The following is a 14,527-nucleotide window of genomic DNA, read 5'->3' as shown; positions in this document are numbered from 1 at the left end:
ACTTGTCAGTGCATGGCTAAGTGTTCCTCCAAAGTTTGCATTTATACAAATGTTTTAAAGGAAAAATTGGAGAGAGAGACTTTTCTAGTAACAATGGAAGAATATATGACTCAGAGCATTTCATCAACAATTCTCTACCATCAAAGAACTATAAACATTTATGTCTAAATTTGCAAAGGAAACTTGAAATCTGGCACAAATCCATAAGAATCTCTGATCTGTTAAATGATAACCCTTGTAGGGATACCCTCTATACATGTAAATGATATCCTCCTATAGTAGGGGTAGCCTCCACTCATACTAACCTAGTGCAAAATAATGTCTCACACTGTTTGTATAGAAACAACTCTACCCAGGAAAGTACATCCTCATTTTTTGTCCCTCCCTCTCATAGCCTTCCTGTGCAAAGGGGGTGTGTATGTGGCTGTTAGCAAATGTTTCACTTTTACAAAAAGTGAATTATGAAAAAAATTATGAGGATTTATTTTAACTGGGAGAATAAATAAAGCTATTTTAGTGTCAGATAAGACCACTGGAGAAGAAAAGAATAGCAGAGACTTGTAAGAGGAAAGTATATGAAGCTCATTGCTCACAGCTACAGGGCACTCACGGAGGATGGGTAGTTGTCTCAGCCCTCTCTAGCCCACCCGTCCCCTATTGTCCCTCTGATCAGACACCAGCTTTCATGGAACTTTCCATTCTCTCAGCTGGTGGGCAATGAACTGACCATACCTGAGCAGATGACTCCTGCATCCTGGCTATGATCGCAGTAGTGCTTCCCCCAGTCCCGGGAAGGGCACCTCCACACGTGGGACTCCTTTCCTGTGCACCTCACGTTGTCCAGCCAAATGGGCCCTGATCCCGCCCCAAAGGAAGAAGAGAGAGTGGCATCGAGGGCTTTTCCACAGCCCAGCTGTCTGCACACCACGCGGGCATCGTCCAGGTCCCAGCTGTAATCACAGATGGTGCCCCAGGAGCCCTGGTTAAGGATCTCCACTCTCCCGGCGCAGTGACTGCCCCCGTCCACCAGGCGGAGCTGTCTGCTGTCTGAGGAGAGAGAAATGGGACATGGGTCGTTGACCTGGAGAATGAATAGGGTCTTCTGTCCTGTGGGACCCTCACCTGAGCAGTAGGAGGCGCTCTCCTCTGACCCTGGTGGTTCTGATATAGTCTTTGCACTCCTGCAGAAGGCAGTGGCAACCCACTCCAGTACTCTTGCCTGGACAACCCCATGGACAGAGGAGCCTGGTAGGCTGCAGTCCATGGGGTCGCTAAGAGTCGGACACCACTGAAGCAACTTGGCAGCAGCAACAGCAGCATTGCACTGGGGCAGCAGCTGGGTCTGGTTTCTTATAGCAGTGGCAGGAGAATTAATACGGTTGAAAAGTAGGAGGAAAAGTTAAAAAAAAAAAAAGTAGGTAAAGAAAGGTTAAATAATGTCTATCAGTGCTGCACTTTAAGTAAATAATGAAGTAGAGAATTAAACCTAAAATTTTCCACTTCCAGGGAGAATGGAGTTCACAGCAGGCCAATGTGTCTTGCTGGGTCTTTCTGGATACAACTTTAAAAGCTGGAAACTATTTTTTAAGAAACAGTAAATGTATTCGACATTTGTTAACACAACATGGACTAAATATGCTAAAATTCTAAAGAGTGGAGATTATTTCAATGTTAGTCCAGGATCTATAGCTTCTTTTTCTCTGTGGGAATTTGCCAATTCATTGCATAATTTAATGATTCAGAATCTGGGCTTGGACAAGCAGAGGACTACTGTTGTGACAGGAAGCCAGCATAATTTGGGGGTTACCTGATGCTGGAGAGACAAAATTAGAGTCTTGAGAGCCTCTCTCACACAGCAGGTTTTCCCCTCAAATATTTGCCCAGTATATAAGCTGTGAAGGGCAGAAAGCTAGAGATCTATATAAAAAGACTTGGAAAGCAGAGTCTTTTTCATTATTTTGGGTACTTAGCTACCAAAGAATATAGGCTCTGAACTGAAATCTCTGAAGGCCTATGTCACAGGGACAGAGAAATCAGAGGTGGACTGAGTGCTACCAAAACTGCAACCCATACTGTTATAGCTCAGTTTTAGGTTATATTTAGATATTTGAGTGAACACACCCCCTCCCCCTACCTGCCTAGGAAAACGAAGGGTGAATCCTTTCAGGTGTCAGAAAATGTATCAGGAGTATCATACTTTTTCATATATAATTTATAGCATTCAATAAAAAATGACATGACATTTGACAAGCTAGGATAACATGACAAATGACCAAAGTGAAAAAAGATAAGAGAATGCAGAGACACCTATGATAGAAATGGTGGACTTAGCAGATAAGGATTTTAACTACAATCAATGTATTTATGGGAAAAGAGAGAAGGAGAGAATAAACAGGTAAAAAGATGAAAAAATAACAAATAATCATAAATAAATAAAAATATCTAAGGAACTATTGCCAACCTAAAATAAAATATCTAGGTTTAAAAAGTGAATGAATAAGTTAAAAGAATTTTATATAGAACTTAGAATATAGTGATTTAGAGGAGTCCTAAAGATGAGAGATGAGAAAGAGAAGAAAGAGGCGGAGGAGAGGGAGATGAGATACAGAGACAGAGAGAAAGAACTGCAGAAGTAATATCTGATGATATAACAATAGAGAACTTTAAAAAAAAATACATGAAGGCATATGAAAGCCCCCACTCTTAGTAAAGCTGCTGAAAATAAAATGGAAAAAGGAAAATCTGGAATAATAACAGATTTATTTAATACAAAAGGAGGAAAAATAAGGAGACAAAAAGGAACATAAAGCAGGTGGATCAATTAAAAACAAATGGCAGATGCCAACACATCAATATCAGTAATTGCATTTACAGTAAATGGATTACGATAAAACAAAATTGACACAAATGTTACTTGCAAAATGCCCACTTTATATTATGAAAGCAAAGAATGGTTGAAAGTAAAATGATGGAAAAATGTACTAACTGCAACAAAACTGAAGTAGCTATATCAATGTCCCAGAAAGTAGACTTTAAGCCAAGACACACGAATTGAATTAAAGAGGGAATTTTCATGATTATAATGAGATGCACCTTTAATAAAGATATTTTAGACAACAAAATTCAAGAATGGTAACAGAACATAACTTTGAAACATACTTGACAGAGTGAAAAGAAGAAATAGACAAAATCACAATAAAAATGGGGATTATTACCATATCTTTTTCAATAGCATGCACACCAAACATACAAAAAACAAAGAATACAGTAGATGTACAACAACATAATCAGCACATTTAACTAAGTAACACGGAGAGCAACACACCCAACAATGCAAGAGTTCACATCACTGTAAATGCACTGGGAACTTTTATCAAAATGACCATGTAATAGGACAAAATCTTTCACTCTTTGAATTCATACAGAGTATTTACTCTGACCACAGTGGAATAAAATTAAGAACTAATTAAGAACTAATAAGAAAATATTTATATATTTCTATTTGGGGAAATTCAGCAAGATCCTTCCAAAAGCCACATGAGTCTGGGAATAAATTTAAAACTTACAAAATATTGTGAAATACGATAATAAACACAAAATAATGGTATGATAAATTCTTCTAATGAAACTCAAGTAGTGCCTAAGGGAAATTTATACCCTAGATTTAGAGAAGAGGAAAGACTGAAAGTGAAAAAAAGTAAGCTTCCAATTAAGAAACTAGATGAGAAAGTCAACAATGTAGAATGTTGGGGTTAATTTTAAAAGGATCAAAAATTAATGGAAAAGAAGGTAAGCATAAGGTAGAAACTATAGAAGAAAACCCTTTAAACGTGGCTCATTGAAAATTGATGAACACTGAGCAATACTAATGCAGAGCAGAGAGAAAATGAAGTTGACAATACCAAGAATGAAAAGCGACATCAGTATAAATCATACAGATATTTTGGTCATAGTTTTTGTGCTGGTGTTTGTTTGTGTTTTGGCTGTGCTGTTGCTCATGGGATCATAGTTTCCAGGTCAGGGATTGAACCTGGACCCATGACAGTGAAAGCCCAGAGATTTAACCCCTGGATTACATAGCTTTATTAGTACAATTTATACATTTAATGTGGATAAGTACACATAAAGTGTCAATTTCTCCACAGCCTTGCCAACACTAAGTGTCTTAAAAAAAAAAAAAAAAACAGTCATTCTGACATGTGTGAGATGATATCTCTTTGTGGTTTTAATTTACATTTCCCTGATGATTGACAATGTCAAGCATTTTTTTATATACCTATTGCCATTTGTATGTCTTCTTTAGAGAAATGTCTATTCAAGCCCTTGGCCAATTTTTTAATTGAGTTATTAGTTTTAAGTTTGTTGGGTTTTTTTCTCTTAAGTTATAGGAGTTCCTTATTATTTTTGGAAATTAATACCTTATATAATTTGCGCTAGCTTGCTTTTTTACTCTGTTGATCTTTCATTTGGTTTGCAGAAGCTTTTTAGTTTGCTATTATTGTTAGTCTATTTTTGCTTTGTTGCCTGTACTTTTGATATCATATCCATGAACTCATGAGACAATGTGCTTTTATTTTGTGATGGAGCTAAGATATCACATATCTAAAATGTAATTCCTATCTAGTGATGATGTTTCACCATCACACATAGTAAAATAAATTCAGATAAATACATAAATTTTAAATTAGGTTTTGAATATTCTTTAGTGGAACTATTAAGTTGTTTGCAGAAAATAAAACTTGATTCAATGTTATTTTGAGATGAAGAATGGCATTTGAAACATTGCACTAAAGGCAGAAGTCAAAAAAAGTAAAACATTACAGATTTGATCACATAACCCACCCATACACATACACAATCTTAAAAATATATGTAAAATATGGGGAAAATCTTACCAAAATATTTAAGAAAAACAGTAAGTGATGTTTGTTTATAAAGAGTTCTTATGAATAAATAAGAAATTTTAAAACATTCTGGAGAAAAAATATTGTCATGAAAGATATCTTAAGACAGTAATATAGGAAAGAAGAAAATATTTTTGTATATAGTGTTTGTGAAAGTCACTTAGTCATGTCCAACTCTTTGCGACCCCATGGAGTATACAGTCCATGGAATTCTCCAGGCGAGAATACTGGAGTGGGTAGCCATTCCCTTCTCCAGGGGGTCTTCCCAACCCAGGGATCAAACCCAGGTCTCCCACATTGCAGGCAGATTCTTTACCAGCTGAGTCACAAGGAAAGCCCAAGAATACTGTAGTGACTAGCCTATCCTTCTCCAGTGGATTTTCCAGGCTTAGGAATCAAACCAGGGTCTCCTGCATGGCAGGCAGATTCTTTACCAGTTGACCTACCAGGGAAGCCCTTATGTGGATAAAAAACCATGATGCTATGAAGAAAACAATACTCTCTTTTAAAATTAAGTATTTATTTGGTTGTGCTGGGTCTTAGTTGCAGCATGCAAATTCTTACTTGTGGGATCATAAGAGAAAAAAATTGTAACTGCATGTGGTAATGGATATTACTGTATGTGTGGTGATTTACCGATATGTACAAATACATAAACACTATGTTTTACACTTAGAATTAATATAATGTTATGAGAATTACGTCTCAATTAAAAATTTTAACAAACAAGGTTGGAATGTGTGGGTTAAATTAGTTTCATTCTTACCTCATTTAAGCTTCTCTGGTGGCTCAGACAGTAAAGAATCTGACTGCAGTGTAGGAGACCCGATTTTCATACCTGGGTCAGTATGATCCCCCGGAGAAAGGAATGGTAACCCATTCCAGCATTCTTGCCTGGAGAATCCCATGGACAGAGGAGCCTGGCGGGCTACAGTCCACATGGTCGCAAAGAGCACAACTGAGCAACTAACATTTTAACTTTATATCATTTTGTGGACCCAAATTAAACTCATCACATAGATTTTAAAATATCAAATCTCACTGCATCCTACAGGGTTGGGACAGACACACAGAAATAGTAAGTCACCTGCACACGAGATATAGGCTTCCTCCTTTGGAGAGCATGAAGTGTAATTCCAAGGGTCAGAAGGACACTGCCAGAGAGAGGTGTCAGTTTTCTGACAGCGGATTCCATCCACCCATCGGGGTCTAGAACCTTCCCTGAGACCAACAGAAGAGTTGAGACTTCCACTGTCTCCACAGCCAAGCTGTCTGCAGATCACGGACACAGTGATGTCTTCCATGGGGCTGCGGCAGACACTACCCCAGGTCCCGTTGTAGAAAACTTCCAGCCACCCAGCACACTGCTGGTCCTCATTCACCATCCTGAGGGCCAGGAACTCTAGGTTGAAAGGGAAGGAGACAGGACAAAGTGAAAATTTTGCTGGATGTTCTAGGTTTTCCTTTCTTCTAGAAATGGTGAACATTCATCTCTGATCTTGTTCAAGAGATACCCACTAGATGACAAGACTGACGTCGCCTCCCTTTTAACTGCCTTTGTCCATTTGTGTCTCTCTGTCTATTTCTACCACAATGGTGTAGTGGATATGAACTGAGAGGAAGACCAAACTTCATGGATGCTAGTCACAGAGGGGCAGCTGAATCCTGCTTCCTGACAAAATCTTTAAAGAATATGTCAAAGGGATGTGACGTGGATATTAGGGAGATAGGGATAATAATTAATCCCAAAATGTAAATGTCCACATCCCAATCTTTACAATCTGTGAATATGTTACCATACCTGACAAGAGGAATTTACAGATGTGATTAAGGTAAGGACCTTGGGATGGTGAGATGATGTGTTAACAATATGAGCCCAGTCTGATCACATCCTTAGATCCACTATCCTTTAACGTGGAATACTTTTCTTAGCTCTGGCTACAAAGAGAGATGTGATTCTGGATGATGGTTGAAGGCCTGCAGCATTGCTGGTCTGATAATGGATGAAGGGTGCTGTGAAGGAAGGAATGTAGGTGGTTTCAAGAAGTTTGAAAAGGCAAGAAACAGATTCTCCCCTAGAGCCGCAAAAGTGATGTGGCCCTGCTGAAGCCTTGATCCCAGCCCAGTGAGATCCCTGCTGGACATCTAAGCTACAGAGGAGTAAGGAAATAAATATATGCTGTTTTAAACCACTAATTGGTAAATTGTTAGGGAAGCAAACAGAAACTAGTACCATGGGTTTAATTTTTTTGTATGTAACTGGAGAGAGAGCCCTGCTTTCAAGAAAAACTGTAAGAAACAGCTCTGCCAGGAAACACTGCTGAGAAGAAAGGACCAGAACTTCAGCTGCTGCAGAAGGAAGTGAAAGCACCTCGTCTTCACGTCTTCTGCAAAGACAGGCTTCATGGAAGGAAGCCTCCTTCTCTGGTCCTTTCAGCATCTCTCCCTCAGCGCTCAGACCCCCGTCCTCCAGGGCCCAACCCCTCCTCCAGCCTGTGGACAGTGTGCAGCACAGACCTGAGCAGATGACCCCCGCGTCCTGCTTGTGTCTGCAGTCGTGCCGCCCCCAGCCCCGGGAAGGGCACCTCCACACGTGGGACTCCTTTCCTGTGCAGTTCAGGTCGTCCAGCCAGATGGGCCCTGATCCTGCCCCGAAGTGAGCAGACCCCGTGGCATTAAGGGCTTCTCCACAGCCCAGCTGCCTGCAAACCACGTGGGCATCGTCCAGGTCCCAGCCGTCATCACAGATGGTGCCCCAGGAGCCCTGGTCAAAGATCTCCACTCTCCCGGCGCAGGGACTGGCTCCACCCACCACGCGGAGCTGTCTGCTGTCTGAGGAGAGAGAAATGGAACAATGGGGCGGTGACCCCAAGGGTTGAGAAGGCTCTTCTGTCTTGTGGGACCCTTACCTGAGCAGTAGGGGGCGCTCTCCACTGAGGCTGCAGAGCCTGCTGGTTCTGCCATAGAGTCGTTGCACTGGGGCAGCACTTGGGTCTGGTTTCCTGAAGAAACAACAATGATCAGAAGTCTGGAAGGGTTGAAGAACAGGAAACTGAATTAAGGAAAATAATGACCACTGATGGAGCCTAAGATGAAGGCTGTGACCCAACAGTAAAGTTATTATACTCTTAGTGTTCACCTTCTCCCTGGAGAGTTCTGCTTCTGACTACAATTTCTGTTTTAACCCAAGTCTTGCTGTAAGAATGAGTTAAGTAAATTGTATCCCTGAATGTATCCCTGTGCTGTGCTTAGTTGCTCAGTCATGTCCAACTCTTTGTAACCCCTTGGACTGTAGCCCACCAGATTTTTCAGGCAAGAATATTGGAGTGAGTTGCCAAGCTCTCATCCAGGGGGTCTTCCCCACCTAGGGATCAAACACAGGCCTCCCACACTGCAGGCGGATTTTTTACCATCTGAGCCACCAGGGAAGCCCAAATCTATCCCTAAGTAAAAGCAAAACAAAATTCCTTCTGAAGGATATCTACAAGTTCTTTAATGTGTATCTTTAAAACAAACACTTATATAAAATAGATTTCATGAAAAATGGAAAGGGAAAAGGAGACATTAGAAAGAATTTCCCAGGGTTTTCAGCTGCTAGAGTTACCTGATGAGAATATATATAGCCACGGTTAAAGTGCTTATGAAATTGACAAAATGTGTGTCTTTGCAGAGAAATGATAACCAAAACCAAATACTTGTGGAGCTGAAAAACTTGTTAGCTGCAATTAAGAACTAAAGAATAAGTGTAGCCTCACATTAGCTCAACATAAACTAGAAACATCAAAATGCAAAATCAGAGGATATTCTTCAATTAATTCAGGTCACGTAGCAAGAGTTCTGGTCGTATTGTTGTATGGCAGTTTTTCCAAAAAACTTGGTTCACTTCAGTTCAGTCCCTCAGTCATGTCCAACTCTTTGTGACCCAATTAACTGCAGCTTGCCAGGCTTCCCTGTTCATCACCAACTTCTGGAGCTTGCTCAAACTCATGTCCATCAAGTCGGTGATGCCATCCAACCATCTCATCCTCTGTCATTCCCTTTTCCTCCTGCCCTCAATCTTTCCCAGCATCAGGGTCTTTTCCAATGAGTCAGCTCTTCTCATCAGGTGGCCAAAGTATTGAAGATTCAGCTTCAGTATCAGTCCTTCCAATGAATATTCAGGACTAATTTCCATTAGGATCCACTGGTTTGATCTCCCTGTAGTCCAGGGGACTCTCAAGAGTCTTCTCCAACACCACAGTTCAAAAGCATCAATTCTTTGGTGCTCAACTTTCTTTATGGTCCAACTCTCACATCCATACATAACTACTGCAAAAATCTCAGATTTGACTAGATGGACCTTTGTCAGCAAAGTAATGTGTCTGCTTTTTAATATGCTGTCTTGGTTGGACATAGCTTTTCTTCCAAGGAGCAAGCATGATTTAATTTCATGGCTGCAGTAACCATCTGCAGTGATTTTGGAGCTCAAGAAAATAGTCTGTCACTGTTTCCATTGTTTCCCCATCTATTTGCCATGAAATGATAGGACCAGATACCATGATCTTTGTTTTCTGAATGTTGAGTTTTAAGCCAGCGTTTTCACTCTCCTCATTCACTTTCATCAAGAGGCTCTTCAGTTCCTGTTCGCTTTCTGCCATAAAGGTGGTGTCATCAGCATATCTGAGATTATTGATATTTCTCCTGACAATCTTGATTTCAGCTTGTGTTTCATCCAGTCCAGCATTTCACTTGATGTACTCTTGAGTACAAGTTCAATAAGCAGGGTGACTATATACAGTCTTGACGTACTCCTTTCCCAATTTGGAAACAGTCTGTTGTTCCATGTCCAATTCTAACTGTTGCTTCTTGACCTGCACACAGATTTATCAGGAGGCAGATAGGTGGTCTAGTATTTCCATTTCTTTAAGAATTTTCCACACATTGTTGTGGTCCACAAAGTCAAAGGCTTTGTCATAGTCAATAAAGCAGAAGTAGAGGTTTTTCTGGAACTCTTTTGCTTTTTCTGTGATCCAGTGGATGTTGGCAATTTGATCAATATGAAAAGGTAAAACTTAGTAGCTGAAGAAAAAAATATGTACTTAGTTTTGCTTATGACTTTGGGTCATTAATCAGAAAAAAACTCAGTTCAGCAGTCTTTCAGTGGGGTCTTTCAGTGCTGCAATTAGATGTCACCTGGAGCTGAAGTCATTTAAAGACTTGCCTGCACTCTGGTTCTGTAAGGAAATTCCCAGAAAAGTTCTAAGGATAAAGGAACATCATGTCTTCAGCTGAATTCAGAAAGAATTTACATAGTCAGGAAGAAATGGGGCAGAAGGGGAACAGAGAAGGAAGGACACACACAGATTAAAGCAAAATATTGATATTAACATTTAGAAACCCACATACAGTTCATAAAGGAATTTTTATATTGTTTTCCCAACATTTTTATGTCTCAACATACATCAAAATTGAAAGAATTAAAAGATGAAAACAAGTCAAAGAGAATTCATTGCCAGGGCACTTTCACAAAAATACTCATAACATCAAAAATAAAATACCTAGGAGAAATCCTAGTAGAAGATGGGCAAAACCTCTGAAATTCAGGATCTAACCAAATGGAGGGATGTATTATGTCAGTGATTTGGAAAACTCAACATTGTCAATGTCAATCATCCTCAAATGTCTATGTCTACTCTCAAATTTTTAAATCTAATCTCAATGATACCCTTAAGCTTTTCTTTTGGTTAAAATGACAAGCTGATTTCTAAATTCATACAAAATACAAGCAACCAAGAATGAACAGCACAGTTGATAAGAAAAGCAACGATATTAGAGGAGTTAATATAAAGTAACTCTTGTAAATTAAACTTATTCAGACTAACTACAAAGTTTGAAATTCAGGGAGATAGTGAAGCACAGGGAAGCCTGGTGTGCTGTAGTCCATGGGGTCACAAAGAGTCAGACATGACTTAGCGATTGAATGACAACAACTACAAAGTTATGATAATTAAGAAAATGCAGTATTGGTGCAAGGATAGACAAATGATAACATGGAACAGAATAGAGAGTCTCAGATAAGACAGACATAATTGCCCTTCTGCTTATGACAAAGGCAGCACTGCAGTGGGGAAGAGTCTTTTCAGAAAAAGATTCTGAGTCAACTGGATGTCTATATGAAACCTGATCCTTATCTTACATAGATATCAATCCCAGAAGGAATGCACAATAATATGCAAGAGAAATATAGTAAAATTTCCATAAGATACTCTTAGAGAATGTTTTTAAGATCTTCGAGTAGGAAAAAAATTTTTAAAGGATATAAGAAGCATTAAATGTACAGAAAAATGTTGGTAAGTTATATTTACATAAGATTAAGAAATGAGTTCATCAAAGGACACCATTTGATTAAGAAAATACAAATAAAAGACCAAGGGTTAAACATGGAAAATAAGTAACACATATTTTCATCCAAAGACATTGTCATGGTAAGTTATAATATCATATTTTTAATAGTCAAGAACTGGAAATAACTCAGATTTATACTGTCAGTAGAATGGATCAGTACATGGCCATGTGATCATTCAAAGCATACTCTACAGTAATAAAAAAAAATAAAGTGCTACAATATACAACATCATGTGTGAATCCCAAACATAATTTTGAGTCTATGAAATTAGATACAAAAGATGAAACATATGGCATCCTTTTATAGAAAGTTCAAACATTGATAAAACTCTCTACGTTAGTAGAAGTTCGGTAAGCACTTTTCCCTGTCGAGGAGAGGGGACGACAGTGACTGTGGTGCTGGGGACATTGTCTCTGTTGCTCTGGGTTGAGGTTCATACTGAGGTCTATACTTACTGCTCCTACATTGTTTTCTATGATTTTATGTAAGCAACAATGCTGCTTAAAAATATATTATTCCCCTTAACACTTCTTGCCCTGACCTGAAAAATGAATGAACAATTAGAAGATCCATATTTCACCACAAAATCTCTGACTTTGAAGCCCGTTTAACCTCACTCTCTACTCTTGGAGACATTTCACTCCAGAAGCATCCTGTGTACCAATAGCCCTTCCCTCTCTCTTACCTGAGCAGATCACAGAGGCTGTGTTGCCATGGGAACAGTCAGGACCACCCAGAGCAGTCACAGGACAACTCCACAGGAAGGACTCAGCCCCAGAGCAGTGAAATCGGGCTGTTAGGATCTGATCACCTCCTTCCACCAAGCGTGGTCCTCCGGGGGTGGAGATGGCAACTCCACAGCCAAGCTGACGACAGACAACATTGGCATTGGCCAGACTCCAGTGGGAGGCACAGAGCGCTCTCCATTGTCCAGAAATCTTCACCTCCACCTGCCCCTCACACTGAGAGGAGCCGTTTGTCATGAGCCGGACTTCTGAGTATGCTGGTAGGAGAAGACAGAGTTTCAGCAAAATCACATGACTTTCTCACCTGAGCAGGGTGTTCACAGAGGTGAAAGGCCTGACCTGCATCTCACCTGAACAGACAACCTGAGCAGATCCACTGTGGTGACACGTGCCCCCTGGACAGGGCACTCTGGGGCAGACCCAGAGCTCAGGCTCCTCCCCCTCACACCTGAACTCTTCAGCCCAGACCCGGGCACTGGACTCTCTGAAGAGCTCATGTCCCAGGACAGACACAGCCTTGCCACACCCCAGCTCTGCACAGATGACCTGGGCAGTGGGGAGTGTGAAGTTCCCATCAGACACTGGGATCCAGGCTTCTCCAGAATACACTTCTACTCGCCCTGAGCAGGGTGCATCCCCTCCAGCCAGACGCACAAATCCTAAGAGGAAACAACAACAAGACCAGTGAGTGTTCATGGTACTGGCTTGGCAACTGGAAACCGCACATCACAGGCAGTGGAGTGAAAGTTTTTCGTTTTAGGAGTGGAGCATGTAGAGAGTCTTTGACAGTTAGCGTCATAATTGAATTTTCATGAGCAGGTTTCTAAAGAGAAATCCAGGAGGATTACAAGGTCAGTTTGGAATGGTTGAATCCCAAGAACATACATTTTGAGACTGGTTAAAAAGGTGAATTCCTTGGTCTAGGAGCCTGGAAACTACAGAGCCCAATTCAGATCATTGGAATGGCTGAATACTGGAAACATATCTTTTAGCATTGGTTGGAGAAGTGAATTTCTCATTTTGCAGCCTAGGACATATATACAGATCCAAAGACACTGTATAATATTCAGGCACTTAAACTTGAACATAGAGATATGCAGACCAGAAGCCACCCAGAGGGACGTGGGCTATGAGATTAGAGACTTAGCATCCAGACAAGCTTAGAAGCTTTCACGAGACTTGTGGGCTTAACATTCTGACCAGTTTTCTCTCCCAGAAGCTAGTCCTCAAGTGACTTAGGTTAAAGAAAGTCCTGAGGCTGGATCGATGAGGGCATGCCAACCTGTAGATGGGTGACAGCTCCAGAGAAGAAATATGGACACTATCACTAATTCAAGTTTATGGCATCACATCTTGTCTTTCTGATACTTTTTGATGCCAAAAAATTCCATGAATTCCTTCAGTGACCTCAGTGGGAAGGAAAATGAGTTAAGAAAACTCAGAGAGTCATAGAGAGAGAGTCCCAGCCATCTCTCTTGAAATCCTAGGATTTGTCAAAGAATCTGGGGGAGAGTGTGCTCTCAGTGGGAGTTTACCAGATAGCTGAGTTTCCACATTATCTCCTATTAAAGGTTTTTCTTCTCAAACAGGACTCATAGAAAATGCTAAGGGCTGATAATAATTGATTTTAATACTATCATTGTACTAACTCTAACCACAGAAAAACATGCATTCTTCTCAAGTACACATGGAATAATCTCCAAGCTAGGTTACAAATAAGCCTTAACACATTCAAAAATATTAAAATAATTCCAAGTATCTTACATGACCATAATGGAATGGAGCTAAAATTCAATAATGATCACAAAACAGGAATTCATGAATCTATAAAAATTAAACCACACACTCATATTTTAACATTGTTTTCCTATTTCTATAAAGAATGCTATTTAGATAGGAATTGCATTAAATCTATAAATCACTTTGAGAAGCACAGGCATTTTAACAATACTAATTCTTTCAGGCCAGAAACACAGAATGACTTTCCATTGATGATATTATCTTTAATTTCTTTCATGAATGTTTTACAATTCTAAAAGACGATGGCATGTTGCCAAAGAGAAGGAGGAAGAAGAAGGAGGAGGAGGAGGAAATGAGCAAACAAGCCATCATTTGGAGAGTTCCAAGTTGAAAAAGCCTCAATATGGATAAATATGCAAATATTTGTGGCAAACACTTGTTGAATAGGTTGTTAGCATACTACATCACCCTCTGCTCCTCCCATCTACCACCTAAACTGCTATCCCTCTCATTTTTCCCACTTCAGACAAGCAAACACCATTTTAAAAGATACAGATGGATGGAAAAGAAAATCAGAAAGGGTAGCTACTGCTGAAGAAGTAGGATGTAGCTGGGGTATATGGCAGGCAAGGTGGGATCAAGGAAGTTTTGAAACTAAAGGAGGAAAACCAAAATAAAAGTTCATCATTTGGTCATCAACGGAACACATTTTGAACTGGATGAAGATAACCCAATGAAAAAACTTTATTTAA

General features: G+C 40.0%; 1 protein-coding gene across 1 annotated transcript in view; it reads right to left on the bottom strand.

Annotated features, from left to right (window-relative positions):
- Positions 1–14,527, bottom strand: part of LOC113893399 (antigen WC1.1-like) — a 74,971-nt gene that overhangs the window by 25,873 nt on the left and 34,571 nt on the right. The window contains exons 5-10 of the mRNA XM_027543401.1: positions 12,482–12,694; positions 11,975–12,292; positions 7,814–7,906; positions 7,422–7,736; positions 6,229–6,306; positions 733–1,047 (exon numbers count right to left, since the gene is read on the bottom strand). Of these exons, the coding sequence (XP_027399202.1) occupies positions 733–1,047; positions 6,229–6,306; positions 7,422–7,736; positions 7,814–7,906; positions 11,975–12,292; positions 12,482–12,694 (1,332 nt within the window). The remainder of the gene's footprint in view (positions 1–732; positions 1,048–6,228; positions 6,307–7,421; positions 7,737–7,813; positions 7,907–11,974; positions 12,293–12,481; positions 12,695–14,527) is intronic.

Source organism: Bos indicus x Bos taurus, chromosome 5, assembly GCF_003369695.1.
Source record: "Bos indicus x Bos taurus breed Angus x Brahman F1 hybrid chromosome 5, Bos_hybrid_MaternalHap_v2.0, whole genome shotgun sequence".
In the NCBI taxonomy this organism is placed as follows: domain Eukaryota; kingdom Metazoa; phylum Chordata; class Mammalia; order Artiodactyla; family Bovidae; genus Bos; species Bos indicus x Bos taurus.
Note: the sequence above shows the minus strand (reverse complement) of the source record. Positions and strands in the feature narration are given on the sequence as shown.